This window comes from Teleopsis dalmanni, chromosome X, assembly GCF_002237135.1.
Source record: "Teleopsis dalmanni isolate 2A chromosome X, ASM223713v2, whole genome shotgun sequence".
Lineage (NCBI taxonomy): Eukaryota > Metazoa > Arthropoda > Insecta > Diptera > Diopsidae > Teleopsis > Teleopsis dalmanni.
Genome location: NC_051848.1, coordinates 19116263 through 19131635, shown reverse-complemented (window position 1 = coordinate 19131635; position 15373 = coordinate 19116263). Strand labels below are relative to the sequence as shown.

Sequence of the window (15373 nt, the reverse complement as noted above, 5' to 3'; positions counted from 1 at the left end):
ACAAAATCACCTCAGTTCAGTTAAAGTAAACGTCTTGTAAATGAATTTAAAGAACATATATATTTATTTATATATATAAAGAACATAAATTTATTGTTATTATTTCATTTAATTTTAGTAAATATTTATAAAGAAAAATTTAATTACGTTTAATGATATTATTATTAAAATTAAAAGGTTTGGACGTCTGTCATATATGTAGTATTTTCAGATAAAAACTTTGAATTTATCTTTTACTTAAATTCAATACGACAAACTTGTACAGGCTTTCAAATAGAGCATCATCTTCACTTTAACCTGAAATCATTTTGTTCACAAAAAATGTGTTTTTGTTTGCCTTGTGGATCCCCAAGGCTTGTTAAAAATCGGTTTAAAAAAAATCGTTCAAAACTATCGAAATAAAAAGAAACACACTGCTTATGGTAAACTTTGTTCTCCGAATGCCATAGCTTTCTTTGAACTCTTTTGAAAGACAAAAGCAATACAAGCTTAATTTAAAGCACTCAATTGTGGAATTATCTTCAATAAAAAATATGTAGTCCATATAAAAAAAATTAAAAATACACAATAAATGCTTTATGCATATATTAATATAAAAATAGTTGCTAATACAATATTAAATAATTAATATGAGTGAATTATTTAAAAATGTACTTAGTGGTTTAACAGACTTCATGACTTCAACATTTAGTAGTATGATAGTATGATAGTATCTGTTTTAGGCAATAAATGTCAAATTAAAAGAAAGTGTGTCCAGTAAGCATAAACAACATTATATTTTATTTAAAATTTGCAAATAGTGATGTTCAATTAGCATTAAAAAGAAAATGTGGCAACGCTATTTTGCATAATGAACTAAGACAATATAATATCGAGTGCTATGACTTAACTATGATGGTTTAGTTATTCTTGCATGGTCATGGTTACTATTGTTTTGTATTGAGCTAATTGTGGTCAATCATATGTTTTGTATTTTCCTTAAGTAGATGAAATTCAGTGAAAAATCAAATATACCAAATAAATCTTTACCAATAGATCAATATTATTGTTATTATTATTATTTATGACATGGTCTATGACATGAACTTAGTCTATTTACATATACTTTCTAGACACCCCTATTACGTGCTAATGCTCTAAGATCGCAGAATGATTTGTTAGTTTCCCTGTTTATCGATCTTATCCATGTGCTTTTTGGCCGTCCACGATTCCTTCTACCTTGTGGGTTTCATTCTAATGGTTTACGCAGGGTATGTCCCAGCCAGCCATATTTCCGCTTCATTATCTGCTTTTCAATCGGCTGCTGATTTGTAATTTCCCATAGAACCATTACTTATGGTTCTCGGCCACCAAATGTTTAGAATCTGGCAAAGGGATCTTTTAACGCATGTCTGCAGTTTTTGTGAAATCGCGGCTGTAAAAAATCACGATTTAGATCCATATAACAATACACTTTTGAATAGATCAATCAATCAATCAATCAATCCAGTACGTTCACAGGGAAACATTGGGCCATAACGAACTTTTTTCAACTGTCACGATTTTTTGCCAGGATTTAAATTTTTCCAAAGGTTTTTCCGCTTGCTTGGATTTCTTTCTCTAGTGTTCGCTTCCACGTTTGCTTGGACCTACCAGGTCTTCTGCTTTCTTGAGGATTCCATGTTAATGCTTGTTTGCAGATTTCATTTGGTGCCTTCCTCAAAGTGTGTCCGATCTATAGCCATTTACGCTTTTTGATTTCGTTTGCTATAGGAAGTTAGCGGCATCTTGAGCATAGTTCGGAATTTCTAATAGTGCGGGGCCACCAAATTTTCAGAATTCTCCTAAGGTTGGTGGTAAGCCAGGTTTTGCAGCCGTAGAGCAGAACACTCTTAACATTACTGTTTAATAACCGCAGCTTGATGTACTGGAAAAGTATTGAAGAGCTCCAAACTTTATTTAGTAATGAAAAGGCGGTGCATGCCTTGTTAATTCGGCTTTGGATGTGTACTGCCGCGCCACCGTCCGGCGATCAATATAGTTTATATTAATTTAAATATTCGTACATTTTGTAGATTTTTTCTTTCAAATTTTGTGTTTGCTTACTCAAAATCTTAGATATAATCTTCGTTTCACGATTTCAGAGAAATTCGTATTGCTCATACACTGCTTTCATGTGTTGTGGAGCAAACTATAACTCATACCGTAGTTCGGCAGCTAATTTTCACAGATATCGTTACGTATAAACTTACTAAATAATATGGATATCTTAAATTATATTCTTTATAAATATTAATTATTTTTTATCGATAATCTTTCAATTAAAAATAATGATTGCTTTTTGTGATTTTTTTTTAATAAAAAGTAGCGATTATTACTTTTTATTTTTGAGTTTTTCTTTATTTTATTTTTTAGTTTATTTTATTTGTTATTTTTAGGCTTTTTTATTTTATTATTTATTTTAGTTTATTTTTTTATTTTTTTTTTTTTTTTGGCTTTTATTTTTCAAAATTATTTTTAACATTAAATATATTTTTTGATAAAACTTCTACCAAAAATATTTTTTATTTTTACACCATTTTAATTTCAATCAATTGTCTTCTTTTCTCTGCAAGAATTTGTTTTGAATGTTTTTCCATTGCTGTTGTTGGAATGCATATACTCACATGCATAAGTATTAATATCAGAAATCCATACCAAATTGACGGGCATGAATATTTGTTATATGTTATTTAATTAAAATTTTATAAGTTGTTAATTCACAATAAAAAAAAGCAATAAAGACGTATTGTATTGTATACTTTGCATCGTTGAATGTTAGCATTAATTTATGGATTATCTATAAATCAATTCAGGTCTAAACTATTTTTTTTTTTATTAATCTTGCTAAACTATTTTTTTTTATTAATCTTGCTTAAACTGGAGTAAATGTCAAACCACTGATTTTATAGTTTAATAAATATGATATGTAATATTCATCCATTGTATATATCTTAAAACTTGAGAAATTATACCTTTATATCCCATTGTGCTCATAAACTCTTTTCTTTATTAAAAACTTATGTTTTCTATTAAAAGTAGGAAAATGGCTGTGTTTAATTAGTTCACGTCTTTAAAAGTACATTTTCAACATCATAAATATTATAAGAGGGAATGAAAGTAGAACCATTTACTATTAAAATACGCTATATTGAGAACTCAATTTTTATCGGTAATCATTATTATTGAATGTCTAAATAATAATTATCCATTCAATTTCCTTACACTAACGTGAAATTGTTTACTGTTTACTGTTTACTGTTTACTGTTTATTGTTGTTAATGTGCCTTTCAATCAATTTCATTTTCTTACTGTTCCTGCTTCCAGCTTCCTCATTAATCATACATAATTAATTAATTAATTTAGAAATGTTTAATGTTGCTGTTGGGGCACCTAAAAAGCGTAACAAATTGAGTGCTAGAAACTGGGTGCCGAGTTCTGATTGCTAGTGGCTTGACTAATGTTGGTGCCAGAGCAACTATTCTGTCTATATTGTTCGCTGTGCCACTCTATTTTCTTACTTGCTGAGCTGAGCGTCAAACCATTCTAATTGCTTAATTGTTAATTGACTTATTAATTGTTGGCAAAACATTAGTGTCCGGCGGCCTGCTACAGAAATTGTTGTAATTAAGAGCAATTAAAATAACAATAACGTTATTGTTTTAAAATTTATTAAGCGTTAAATAGCTAAATAAATTCCTCTTCTGTTTGCTTTCAACTCTTTCTACTGCATAAAGGAAAAATGAAAATTCAAACTTTGCTCTCTAATTTAACAATCTATTTATTCTTCATTTTAAAAATATATTATTTTATATTTATTCAAGTTAAAAGCTATATAACTTTTATGCGAGTCATTTTAGATGATACTTAGTATTTATTGTTGAAAAGTGCTTCACTACTTCAGTTGATATGGCTCATTTTTAAAATGTACTTGACTTTGCTATTTAGTAAAAAATAAATTACAAAATAGGTGGTTTGCTTAAGGTTCTTCTTATCAGTAGTTGCATCCATACATATACAGCCATAGTCAAAAGTATTTAAACAACGAAAATTTTTGTGCATATTGCACTAAAACACATTTTTGTTGTTGTTGTTGGACGTAAGTCCAACAAGTTTTTCGCGTCAAAACTATTTACACAAAACATTAATTACCATTTATTCTAGGATTTCCTTTAAGTAAGTGCAGTTGTTAGCTTTTGTCACAAACTACACAAATTTAGAGATTTCAAAATTTCAGAAATTATTTAGAAAATGATGAAAACCAAGTAATTATCAGTTGAAATTCGATCTGAGATTGGCAGCTAATATAGGAGTGGCACTTCGGCGACAATTCACTAGAAAGTGAGATATACACTATATACACTAGTATACTATGCCATGCAAAAATTCGTTGTCTGCATGCATTCTTATCAGAACAAAGAAAATGCTAACAGTAAACAATATAAAATTTGGCAGACATAGAGATAAAAATAGATCCTTTGGTTTGGACTTCATTTTTGCATCGTTATTTAGGGGTTTTGTCAAAATACTTAAGCTGGCTAGTGTATATGTATTCGCTCATCGATTTCGTTGATAAGTTTCGTCTTAAATGTTTATTTAAAAACAAAATTCAGTTTAAATTTAAAACATGTTGTTAGTAGAAAAGACAATAAAGTTTTTAATAATAGTGTATCTCAATAATAGTGTATATTCAATGTAAAACCTAATATCTACTTACAATTAGTAAGTAGATAGTACAATTATTGGAATTTTTACCATTTTTATGAATGGAATTTAAAATTTTTATATAATTCCAATTCCACTAATGTTCCTCAAATATATATATATGGTCATGCTCTTAAAGTCGCTAATTCAATAGATTTTCATTTCCGTTGAAGAAATTGTATCGTATTATTGTAATGTCTTGAAGATTGTTACACAAATATAAAATATAATATGAATATAGTAACACTTATTAATGCTAGTTTGTATTTACACTCGCTCTCTCAACCTAACATTGCAGTTATACGGGCGACCAATTTAATGTTCAAAGAACGGTCGGGTGTACGTCCGGAACCCATTATTTTTGTGTATTCATCTATATAACGATATCATCTTTATATGGAATTTATATTTTAAATACATGCTTTGATTTTAGAAAATTAACTAATAAAAATATTAAATTTTTGTGTGTTTTAGGCACGTATCGCAATGTTATTAGGCGAACGAAAATGCCTGGAAAGCCTTAAATCGGATTTAACACGACGCATTAAAATGCTTGAATACGCTCTGCGACAAGAGCGCGCAAAATTTTATCGTTTAAAATATGGTACGGATCCACCACATTTAACAGAAACAAAACCGCCAATCGATGACACTGCGCTGGGTAGCGAAGTGGCGCCCGATTCAGAAGTACCATATAGTTCAGTATCGACTACAACATGGCGACAAGGCAGACAAATGTTGCGACAATATCTAGCCGAGATTGGTTATTCAGATAATATAATTGATGTGCGTTCCAATCGGGTGCGCTCTATATTAGGACTAAATAATAATTCCGAACAAGAAGAAAATGTAAATCCGAATGTTAATGGTAATGAAAGCAATAAACGAGCTTCAGAATCAGAAGGTAAGTAATATATAAAAAAAGAAATTAATATTAAATTGTTTTCAATATACTGAAATAACTAATAAAATAACTTTTAGGCCGACGCACACCAGCTAAGAAATCACAACAAAACGATGCCATAATCTTAGATACTGAAGCCGCGGTGATGGCGAATTTCGAGTTCTTGGGACCATCCGAAATGTCGGACGATGATGAAATATCAGATGATTTGGAAATGGTTGCTGGAGATAATGATGATGCTGATATTAAAACAGCAAAACGTAACAAAAGTAGCAAAGATCTCATTACCGAAGGTAAACCATAAAACTTATAAATAAATAGATATGTAATGTATGCATTTAAAATATATTTATTTATATAACTATATTTTTTTCTATTTATAACTAACTTTATATCCATACTAATCTCTTATTGATACAATAACTTTTTTATATCCTTATTTTTCATATAAATATTTTCCATGTTATGTTGAAATTATAAATTCCATTATGTACGAAATTCGATTTATCGCTATTTTTTCTTTTATTACTAAAATTAAATGTTCGCTGCTTTTACTTATAAATATTTAATTTATTTATTCTTGCTTATTATATAAAGTATTCAAGAACTGTTTATAAATAAACATGCATATAAAATCTCTCTCATGGTATGTTCTCGATTGTAAATATCCCTCATAAATTGAATCATACTAACTTGTTTGCCTTAAGAATACTCGATTTTTAGCAACAGCGTCTCACTTGCTCAACTACTAATCTTATATCGTATTATATAGTATCTTAGAAACATTTAAATTTATTTTTTGTTGCAAAGAATAGCATTAGAAAAATATCGTGCATTTACGAAATGAAATTCAATATTACCTTAAAATACTCGTTTATTAATTAACTACTGTTAATTGTTAATTTAAAACTATTCGTTGGATTTGTAGTCCAAAATTATTTATATAAAAACCAGAAATTAAAGGCTTATAAAAATTTAAAGTTACTTGCTTTTGTTAAAGGCATTTTTTAAATTATTATATTAAAAATTTATATTCAAATCAAAAGAGATATCACAATATTTAAAGAAGACTTCACTTTATTTTGATTGATACTTTATAACTTAATGAGATCCTAATTAAAATTACTGTAAATGAAAAAATTATATTCCATTACTATTATGGTATAAAAATCTTTTCCATTGCTTACATTTTGTCGTCCATTATTCTGCCAATTAAAAGTATCAATGTAATTATTATATAAAGTAATAAACAAAACGTAGTAATATTTAAGAGTGATTATATTATATATCATGGATATTTGTATAAAAAATTGGGAATGTGTTCTCTCTGCCGTAATTCTTTGTCAAAACGATAAATCATCCATGTAATGTAGATTTAGAAAACTTTTCAAGCATTTAATTCATCTTAAAAGTGTGGTCATATGTAACTTTCTAAGTTCACATAGGTAAATGCAACACAATCTATAGTGTTGGATATGACAAAGTGACATATGGACGTACCAGTTCATATGTACACTTTTTGAACTCTTTTAAACTATAACAGGTGTTACTTAAGACATTTAATCTTGTTAAAGTGGTTATCTATTTTAAAATCTGCTAGTAAACCAACAAGTAAGCAAAATGCCTTGAATAGTTCTAGCATCGACTTTTACGTGTTATCGATATCTTCTATATCATATAGAACCATTTAAGGTAAAAGGATATTAAAATTTGCTTACCAAAAATTAATAGTATAATCTTTTATACATTTAGATTATTTAAATTAATATTATAACGTAAACATTTGACTATACTTATTGCTGTCCTTTCTATTTGGTTATAACTGTCGTATAAACTAAGTGGTCAGATGTAGGTACTTGAATTGGAAATGTATTTAACAATATATTCTCCACAAAATTCGTATTAATATATTTATATATATCTTATATATTATTTCTTATAATGGAGTTGATCAGTTCAGATTTGATAAAGTTGTTATGGAATCATATGGTATGTATATGCTTATAAATAAAAGTTTTCCGCTTTGTAACATGTCATCATATAAAACTTAAGTCAAGGTCACTATCAAATTATTGAAAGAATTCATTTAGATATATTCTACGAAATATCTTTTGAAATTCCTAATAAGTTTTTAATTACAGCGTACTTAGGATGTGATAAAGTCAAAACTAACGTTTGATTGATAATTAACTTATAGTCTTGTCATTCTATTCAATGACTTATCAAGCTTATGGAAATCAATTTATATAGAAACTTCAAACAGGAAACAGATATGAATAAAATAGTCATTTAATTTTTGATATATCATTCTGAAAAATGTGTAATATTTTGTTTTTATAACAAATTATGTTCACATAATTAATCAGTTACTACTCTTTATAAGTTGTAATTTTTATACTTAAAATATCTCAAATGGTAGAGCTATTTAACTCTTAGTCACTTTCGTAGATATATTTATTAAATAAATTTATTATAAATTGCTTTATTACTGATAACAATATGCAGTGCTATGCATGTAATAATATATGTCATACATATTTATATGTTAAGTACTAACATATATGTTATTGTTATTGTTATTGTTAATTTTATTGGACCATACTAACAAATAAAAATTTAATGTGAATTCCATATTAAATATTATATATTGCCATGAATAAGATTAAATTCATTGTTTACTTTGTGGATCTTCGATTTGAATATGGAACTTACAATTTTGTGTTTAATTTTCATGTGCAGTTTAAATATAAGTTTTACAATAATTATTGCGTTAATTTTATAATTCAAATTGTATTTATAAAAAAGTTATAAAAATACAATTTCTAATGGTTTTTAATGAATAAATCCTTATATATGTTAGATGTATCGAGTAGTTAGAATTTCGTATATTCTAACTTGATTTATAATTCTTTTCTGATATATTTTTTAATGGAAATCTGCTTAACTAAATGTTACGAATAAAGATGTAAAGATCATAATGTACATTAATAAGTCACAATTAGCAAATCAAATATTTTAACAAAATTCACAATATGTTAAAATATATTCATACCTCTAAAAAGATATACACATTTTTTCGCAAGACGGGAAAAAGGGAAACAAAACTGAAAAATAGACAAATAAGTTTAAATGATATAGGGGAACATAAAAATTGGGTGTAGAGATATGTGCGGGAAGGTGCAACAAGATAGTCGAAAAGTTGATCAAAAATGGATTATTTATATTCGGTATTCAAGTTTTTTTGCGTTCTAGTTTATAATGATATAAACATTAAAGATGTTTAGATAAAGAAATCAGTACTACATTGATACAGCTTGTACCAACAACTGATTTAAATATATTAATATTCAATAGAAAATTTTTTTAGACGCAACAATATGGACATATTTAATACATACTTATCAAGTTTTTTTACTTCTATTAATTGTGTGGTCCAAACCCTTGTTGGCCATGGTAGTCATATATTTTTAGTATACTCGTAAATAAATTAAAATGCCACATGATATGCCTAAAAAAAATCCATAAAAATATACTGTACAAACTACAGGAAATGTAATTTTTTTTTAGATTAGTAATACTTCAATGTGGTACTCAACAACAAGTATTTAGATTCATAAGAACAGTAATCGTCCGAATACCTCATTTCGCGAATGTACAACCTAACGAACTATAAAATTCTGTCCACAACATTTTACATAACGAATTAATCGTGACATTCGTAACATAAAGTAGACAATGAATTAAGGAATACTGTAAGAACAAACCTCATATAAAAGAAAACCTTTCGCTGATATAGGTAACAAGTAATTAGTTCTGTACAGTGAATTAAATAAAGTAATAATTTCACAACACCTAGAAGAGGAAACGTTCTAGAAGAGTAAATCAACTCAACAGAGAACATCAAGAAATAGTAACTACTTAAAATTTTATTTCTTTGTTTAACGAATTAGCCGGGTAAGAAATCTATCGTTCAATTAGCTAATTGATAATAGTCCATAATTTTATTATTACCATATCATTAATAATGTATGCCTATGTATTCTATAATAACCAAACCTTTATCAGAAATGAATTTATAAAAATTTGTCTAAAATGTATTGTACTATAAGTATTTATTTTAAATTTTTATTTGTTGTGATTTCCGTTTGGTAAATTATTTTGTGTTTTTGTGTTTTTCTTTTTCCAAAGATCTCGATGCCGAGGTTGGGGAGCAGCTTCTCAATGATATAAATCTAATTACTGAAGGTGCTTATTATTGTTATCATTAGAATTTTATTTATAACTAAAACATTTTTAAATATTTTGACTAAATATATGACTAATTTTATTGTTTTAAATTAATTCTCTATAAATGTTTATATATATAAATGTATATATATATATATATATATGTACATTGTAGATACAATATACAATACGATTATATATACAATTATAATTTAAATCCAATTTCTTTCAAAATGTATGAATTTGCACATATTCATAAACGCATGAAAAATGATCAATTCACTAATCTACAATTAATAATATAAAAAAACATTTCTTTATAAATACATAAATATTACGGTGTAATGATGTGTCTGTGATATTATAAAATCACACCATTTGCGTACTGAATTTTATAAATAGATACATATTTGTACCTCTATGTTTACTTTTGATTTAATTCAAAGTTTTATCAACATACTTAATTAACCTAAGATAAATATGATCTTTGATATCGTATTTTCACTTATACATTGCAAATATTTCATTCAAATCTACTCACTACTTATTAGTATTTTAAATTTTTTACATCCTTCAATTTTATTATTATACTCACAAAATTGCAGTATTTTGAATTTATATATATAGTTATAGTTATAAAAGTTATATATATTGGAACATATTATTTAAATGCATTAGTATAACCATCTAGTGTATAGGTGTATTATCACTGAAAATCTTTAAAATATTTGTACTATTTAAATAAATTTATTTTAATTTTATTTATTTCGGTGCACGTTATAAATTATTGCATACCTAATTATTAAATTACTTATTTTGTATTGGTTTATAAGAAATATTTTATATACAGCTTCATTATTTATTCATTACAAAAATTATATGCACTAACTATTTTTTCTGTTTTCTTTTTCTTCAATGTGTCCTAAACAAATCTACAAAATCTACAAATTACTGAATGTGTTGCAAAAACAACAATTTTTACGTGTTTCTTGGATTTTGGATGGATTTTATACATAAAACAATTGCTTTTCGATTGCTTTAATTTCGTTTGACGTTTGGCGGTTGGCGTTTATAAAAAACTTAAATCATTTAACATCGACATTACCGTACATATACTACACCATACCACACCACACCACACCACACCACATGTTAACAATGATACACTTAACCTTATAACCTCATTCCTAAGGATACTCATCATCAAATACTGAACAAACCAACAATAATACAAATACAGCTGCCTCAGCTGCTGCCCGTAGAAATTTAATTACTGCTGTTACAGCTGGAGGTGATGAAGAAGTAGATGCCTCGTTGGGTCTTGGCGAATTAGCTCAGCTGACGGTTAATAATGAAGCCGAAAATTCATATGATGCCAATACAAAAGATGGGACAGGCAGTGGTACTGGCGGTGCTGGTTATCGTAAGACTTGGAATGCCAAGTACACATTACGTTCACATTTTGATGGTGTTCGTGCATTGATTTTTCATCCTGAAGAGCCAGTACTGATCACTGCATCCGAAGATCATACATTAAAACTGTGGAATCTGCAGAAAACGGTGCAAGCCAAAAAATCAGCTAGTCTCGACGTTGAACCATTATATACTTTCCGTGCGCATACTGGTCCTGTTCTCTGTCTGGGTATGTCAACTAACGGTGATACCTGCTATTCAGGCGGTTTGGACGGTAATATCGAATGCTGGCAACTGCCATCGCCTAACATCGATCCTTATGACTGTTACGATCCCAGCGTACATTCAGGTACACTTGAAGGTCACACTGATAGTGTCTGGGGCCTAGCGACTAGACACAGTAATATAGCATCCTGTTCTGCCGATGGTACTGTCAAACTTTGGTCACCCTATGCCAAGGAGCAGCTATTACGTACTTATACAGCTGCAGAAACTGAAGGTATACCTTCATCAGTTGATTTTGTGCGCAATGAAGTCGATCATATCGTTGTGGCATATAATAGCGCCCATTGTATTATTTACGATACAGAAACAGGCAAGCAAATTATAAAACTTGAGGCAGCGCAAGAAATGTCTGGTAATACGGGGAAATTCATCAACAAAGTAGTTTCTCATCCGACTCTACCAATAACAATAACAGCACACGAAGATAGGCACATACGATTTTGGGATAATACCTCAGGGACATTGGTGCATTCAATGGTGGCTCATTTAGAGCCTGTAACGTCTTTGGCTGTTGATGCGCATGGATTATATTTATTGTCGGGCTCACATGATTGCTCGATAAGACTATGGAATCTGGACAATAAAACATGTGTACAGGAGATTACAGCGCATCGTAAGAAGTTCGATGAAAGTATATTCGATGTGGCCTTCCATGCCACAAAACCATATATCGCCAGCGCTGGTGCGGATGGCTTGGCAAAAGTATTCGTTTAAAACTGATATTTTCTATTCTTAATATTATTAATTATATTTCAATAATTTCATTGCGAAAGCAACGATAATGGACGACGTAGTAGATTGTTACATAGGATGAAGTATAAATACCGAAATATAGTAGTGTGAACAAAACAAAATAAAACAAAATAAAACAGCATAGACAAGTGGTAGAAACATAATAATTAATTATTAATATTTAATAAAATTACAAATATATATAAATAAATATTATTAAATAAAACAACAACAACTAAAAACGACAGAATATTAATTAATATTATTATATAATTATAAACAAAACGTACATTAAAAAGAAATGAAACATTAAATAAAATTGTATTCATCTAAAATACAAAGGAAACATTACTGAAAAATGTAAGACCACAAACGCAAATACACCAACAAAACAATTTTAAAAATATTTAATTTAAAAATTAAATTCATTCAATATAGTAAATTTAATAGTAACGCATATATTAAAAAAGAATATATATATTATAAGAAAATTAGAGTATTTATAAAATCATATTCAGACAATTCAGAAAAAAGTACATGTCAAATGTTTAGAAAATGATATATTCAATATTTAAAATAAGTTTTTAGTTTTGAAATTTTGAAATTCTATTTGAATATGTAAATAATTTTTCAATTAGTATGAATTTTTCATACTAATATGTTAAATAAAATATTATCACGTTTAAAATATATTTTTTTGAATATTCCCATATTGAAATTCAATTTTTTTCTGTTGTTATATTTAGTAACTTTTAGTAACAAATTTTACTGTCTATATAGAGTTAAATAAACAATTTCAGGCTTATCTGTATAATTCTGGTTTTGTTTTACTTAACTAATACAATTCACATGTTTTGTTGTGATATTAATAATTATTAACATTTTTATGCAATAATTATTTTAATTATTATGTTTTTTTTTGTTTCTGCAAACTTGTGTTTTGATATGTATTATTTTTTAATTATTTATTATTTTGTTATTAATTTTGCTGTTTAATTTATTTTTGTCTCGGCAGTTAACGTATCCAATAATATTTTCTTTTATTTCTAAAACTTATTTACTAATTGTTGTGCAAATACCCAAGCCGTTTTTATAGACAAGATAGATAAGTTCTTTAGAAATGCGTCTTTAAAACCCTCAATGTCGTCTACTAAAGAAATTAAATTATTAGATATTGTGAATAACCGCAAGTTCAAATTTATCAAAAATTGAATTTAAAATATTTAATTAATTAAGATTGAAATTTGGCAATACAAATTGCACATTTTTATTTTTATTTTTATTTAAATTTATAATAAATGAAAATAAATTTCAATGCATACATTACGTACTACCATTAGTATCAGTTGTAGTGATATATTTTACTTGTGGGCCACAGTATCAGGAATATTTTTTTTTACATTTACTTACATTCATGCCTACATATACAAGCGCACATACATTTCAACAACAGTATATAAAAAAATTGTCCACAACTCCATTTACTAAAGTAATTTTATCAAATATTGAAAACGTTCTCATTACTTATAAGTGGACTTATTATCTTATTGACATACCCTTCACACAAAAAATTTTCTTTTAAATCATAATTATAAATTTATAAAATTTCAATTTTTATTAATTCACTTAAACGGAATATAGTTTACTATACAGTGTACTCTTTACTCTAGTACAAAGGTAACATCACTTTTTGTGCATAGTTTTTGCATTTGCATAATTGCAAAAAGCAACAACCGAAATCTTCTGTAATAAATGGTAGCTATGGAGGATATGATATTGACAATAACTGAAAAAGCATTTCCACAGATAAATAAGTTGTGTACGATTTAAAAGCGAATTAACACTTCAGGACGGAATAGTAGTTTTCAAATACTATAGGTTTATCTCAGCTTATTGGGACGAAAATTGGTAACCATTGATACCACTTTTAACTTTCTTATTAAACCATAAATTTCATTTTTATGCAAACAATTCTGACGTTGGGTATAAATACATATAATAGTAACATAAGTAATAAATAAATCTAACATTGATTACGACTTCTATAACTACAAAATAGGTCTCACTTCGGTTTTGGTGTCCATTATAGTAATAGTTGCTTTTTATATTAAATTTCATTAGCTATTCTGTCTGCAAAGAACAGGAAACTGCAAATAAAGTCTTTAATGATGAAAACCTTTAATGTAATAATTATATACACTATTTGCATGTTTATGTGCATATTTTTTAATACTCGATTTATCCAAATATTATATACAGTAAAAATATTCTGAATATATCATTTTTTAAATTTTTATTTCATTATTTATACTACAAAATGTTGACATTAATATGAAAGTTTATATGAGACATTACAAATATAAAAAACAAAAAATATGTAAGCAATTTTAACATAAATAATATGAGATATTTTTTAATTTTAATTTAATTGAACTCAAAATAATTTAACATTAATTTGTTTATATACTCGTAGCTTTTTTAATAAGTTAAAAAATTATGAAAATGCAAAAAACAAAACTGCAAAATATGTTTAAAAGCAAAATGCAATAAAACCAAGAAAATAAAAACGATATGAAAATATAATATTAATGAAAGAATTATATTATAACGACTATACCTTTTATTACTAAAACCCTTATATATATACAATTTTATCGTATATGTATATACATATATATTTTATAAACATATATATATATAATATAAAATCGTATATGTATATATATATATTTCATATATATATATATATAATATACAATTTGATCGTATATGTATCTATATATTTTTTATATATATATAAATAATATACAATTTTATCGTAATATGTATACATATATATCTATATATATATATATATAGCAGTAGCGAGGCGTCAGCTTTTTGACAAGGTGTTCACAATTTAATCAAAACAGAATTCCAACTATAACGTATTCCCCCTACTTTTAAGTTTTGTCCTTTCCACAAGCAAATAGCGTACAAGACCAACAAAACAATTTATTTAAATGTTCGCAGCCTGTGATCCACTGGTTTTAATTTACCATAAAGCTGTAGCTGTAGGAAAACGACGACTTACCATAGATTTCGACATTT

The 15373-nt window shown here is 27.2% G+C and overlaps 1 protein-coding gene across 8 annotated transcripts in view; it reads left to right on the top strand.

The window, feature by feature from the left end:
• Positions 1–12450, top strand: part of LOC119687172 (striatin-3) — a 46467-nt gene extending 34017 nt beyond the window's left edge. For 5 of the 8 annotated variants that reach the window (XM_038101397.1, XM_038101392.1, XM_038101391.1 and 2 more), the window contains 4 exons: positions 5197–5626; positions 5704–5919; positions 9815–9871; positions 11046–12450. In XM_038101397.1, coding sequence (XP_037957325.1) covers positions 5209–5626; positions 5704–5919; positions 9815–9871; positions 11046–12265 — 1911 coding nt within the window. In that variant the 5' untranslated portion in view covers positions 5197–5208 and the 3' untranslated portion in view covers positions 12266–12450. The remainder of the gene's footprint in view (positions 1–5196; positions 5627–5703; positions 5920–9814; positions 9872–11045) is intronic. The other 3 variants (XM_038101393.1, XM_038101396.1, XM_038101394.1) reach the window with 3 other exon arrangements.
• The last annotated feature ends 2923 nt before the right edge of the window (positions 12451–15373 follow it).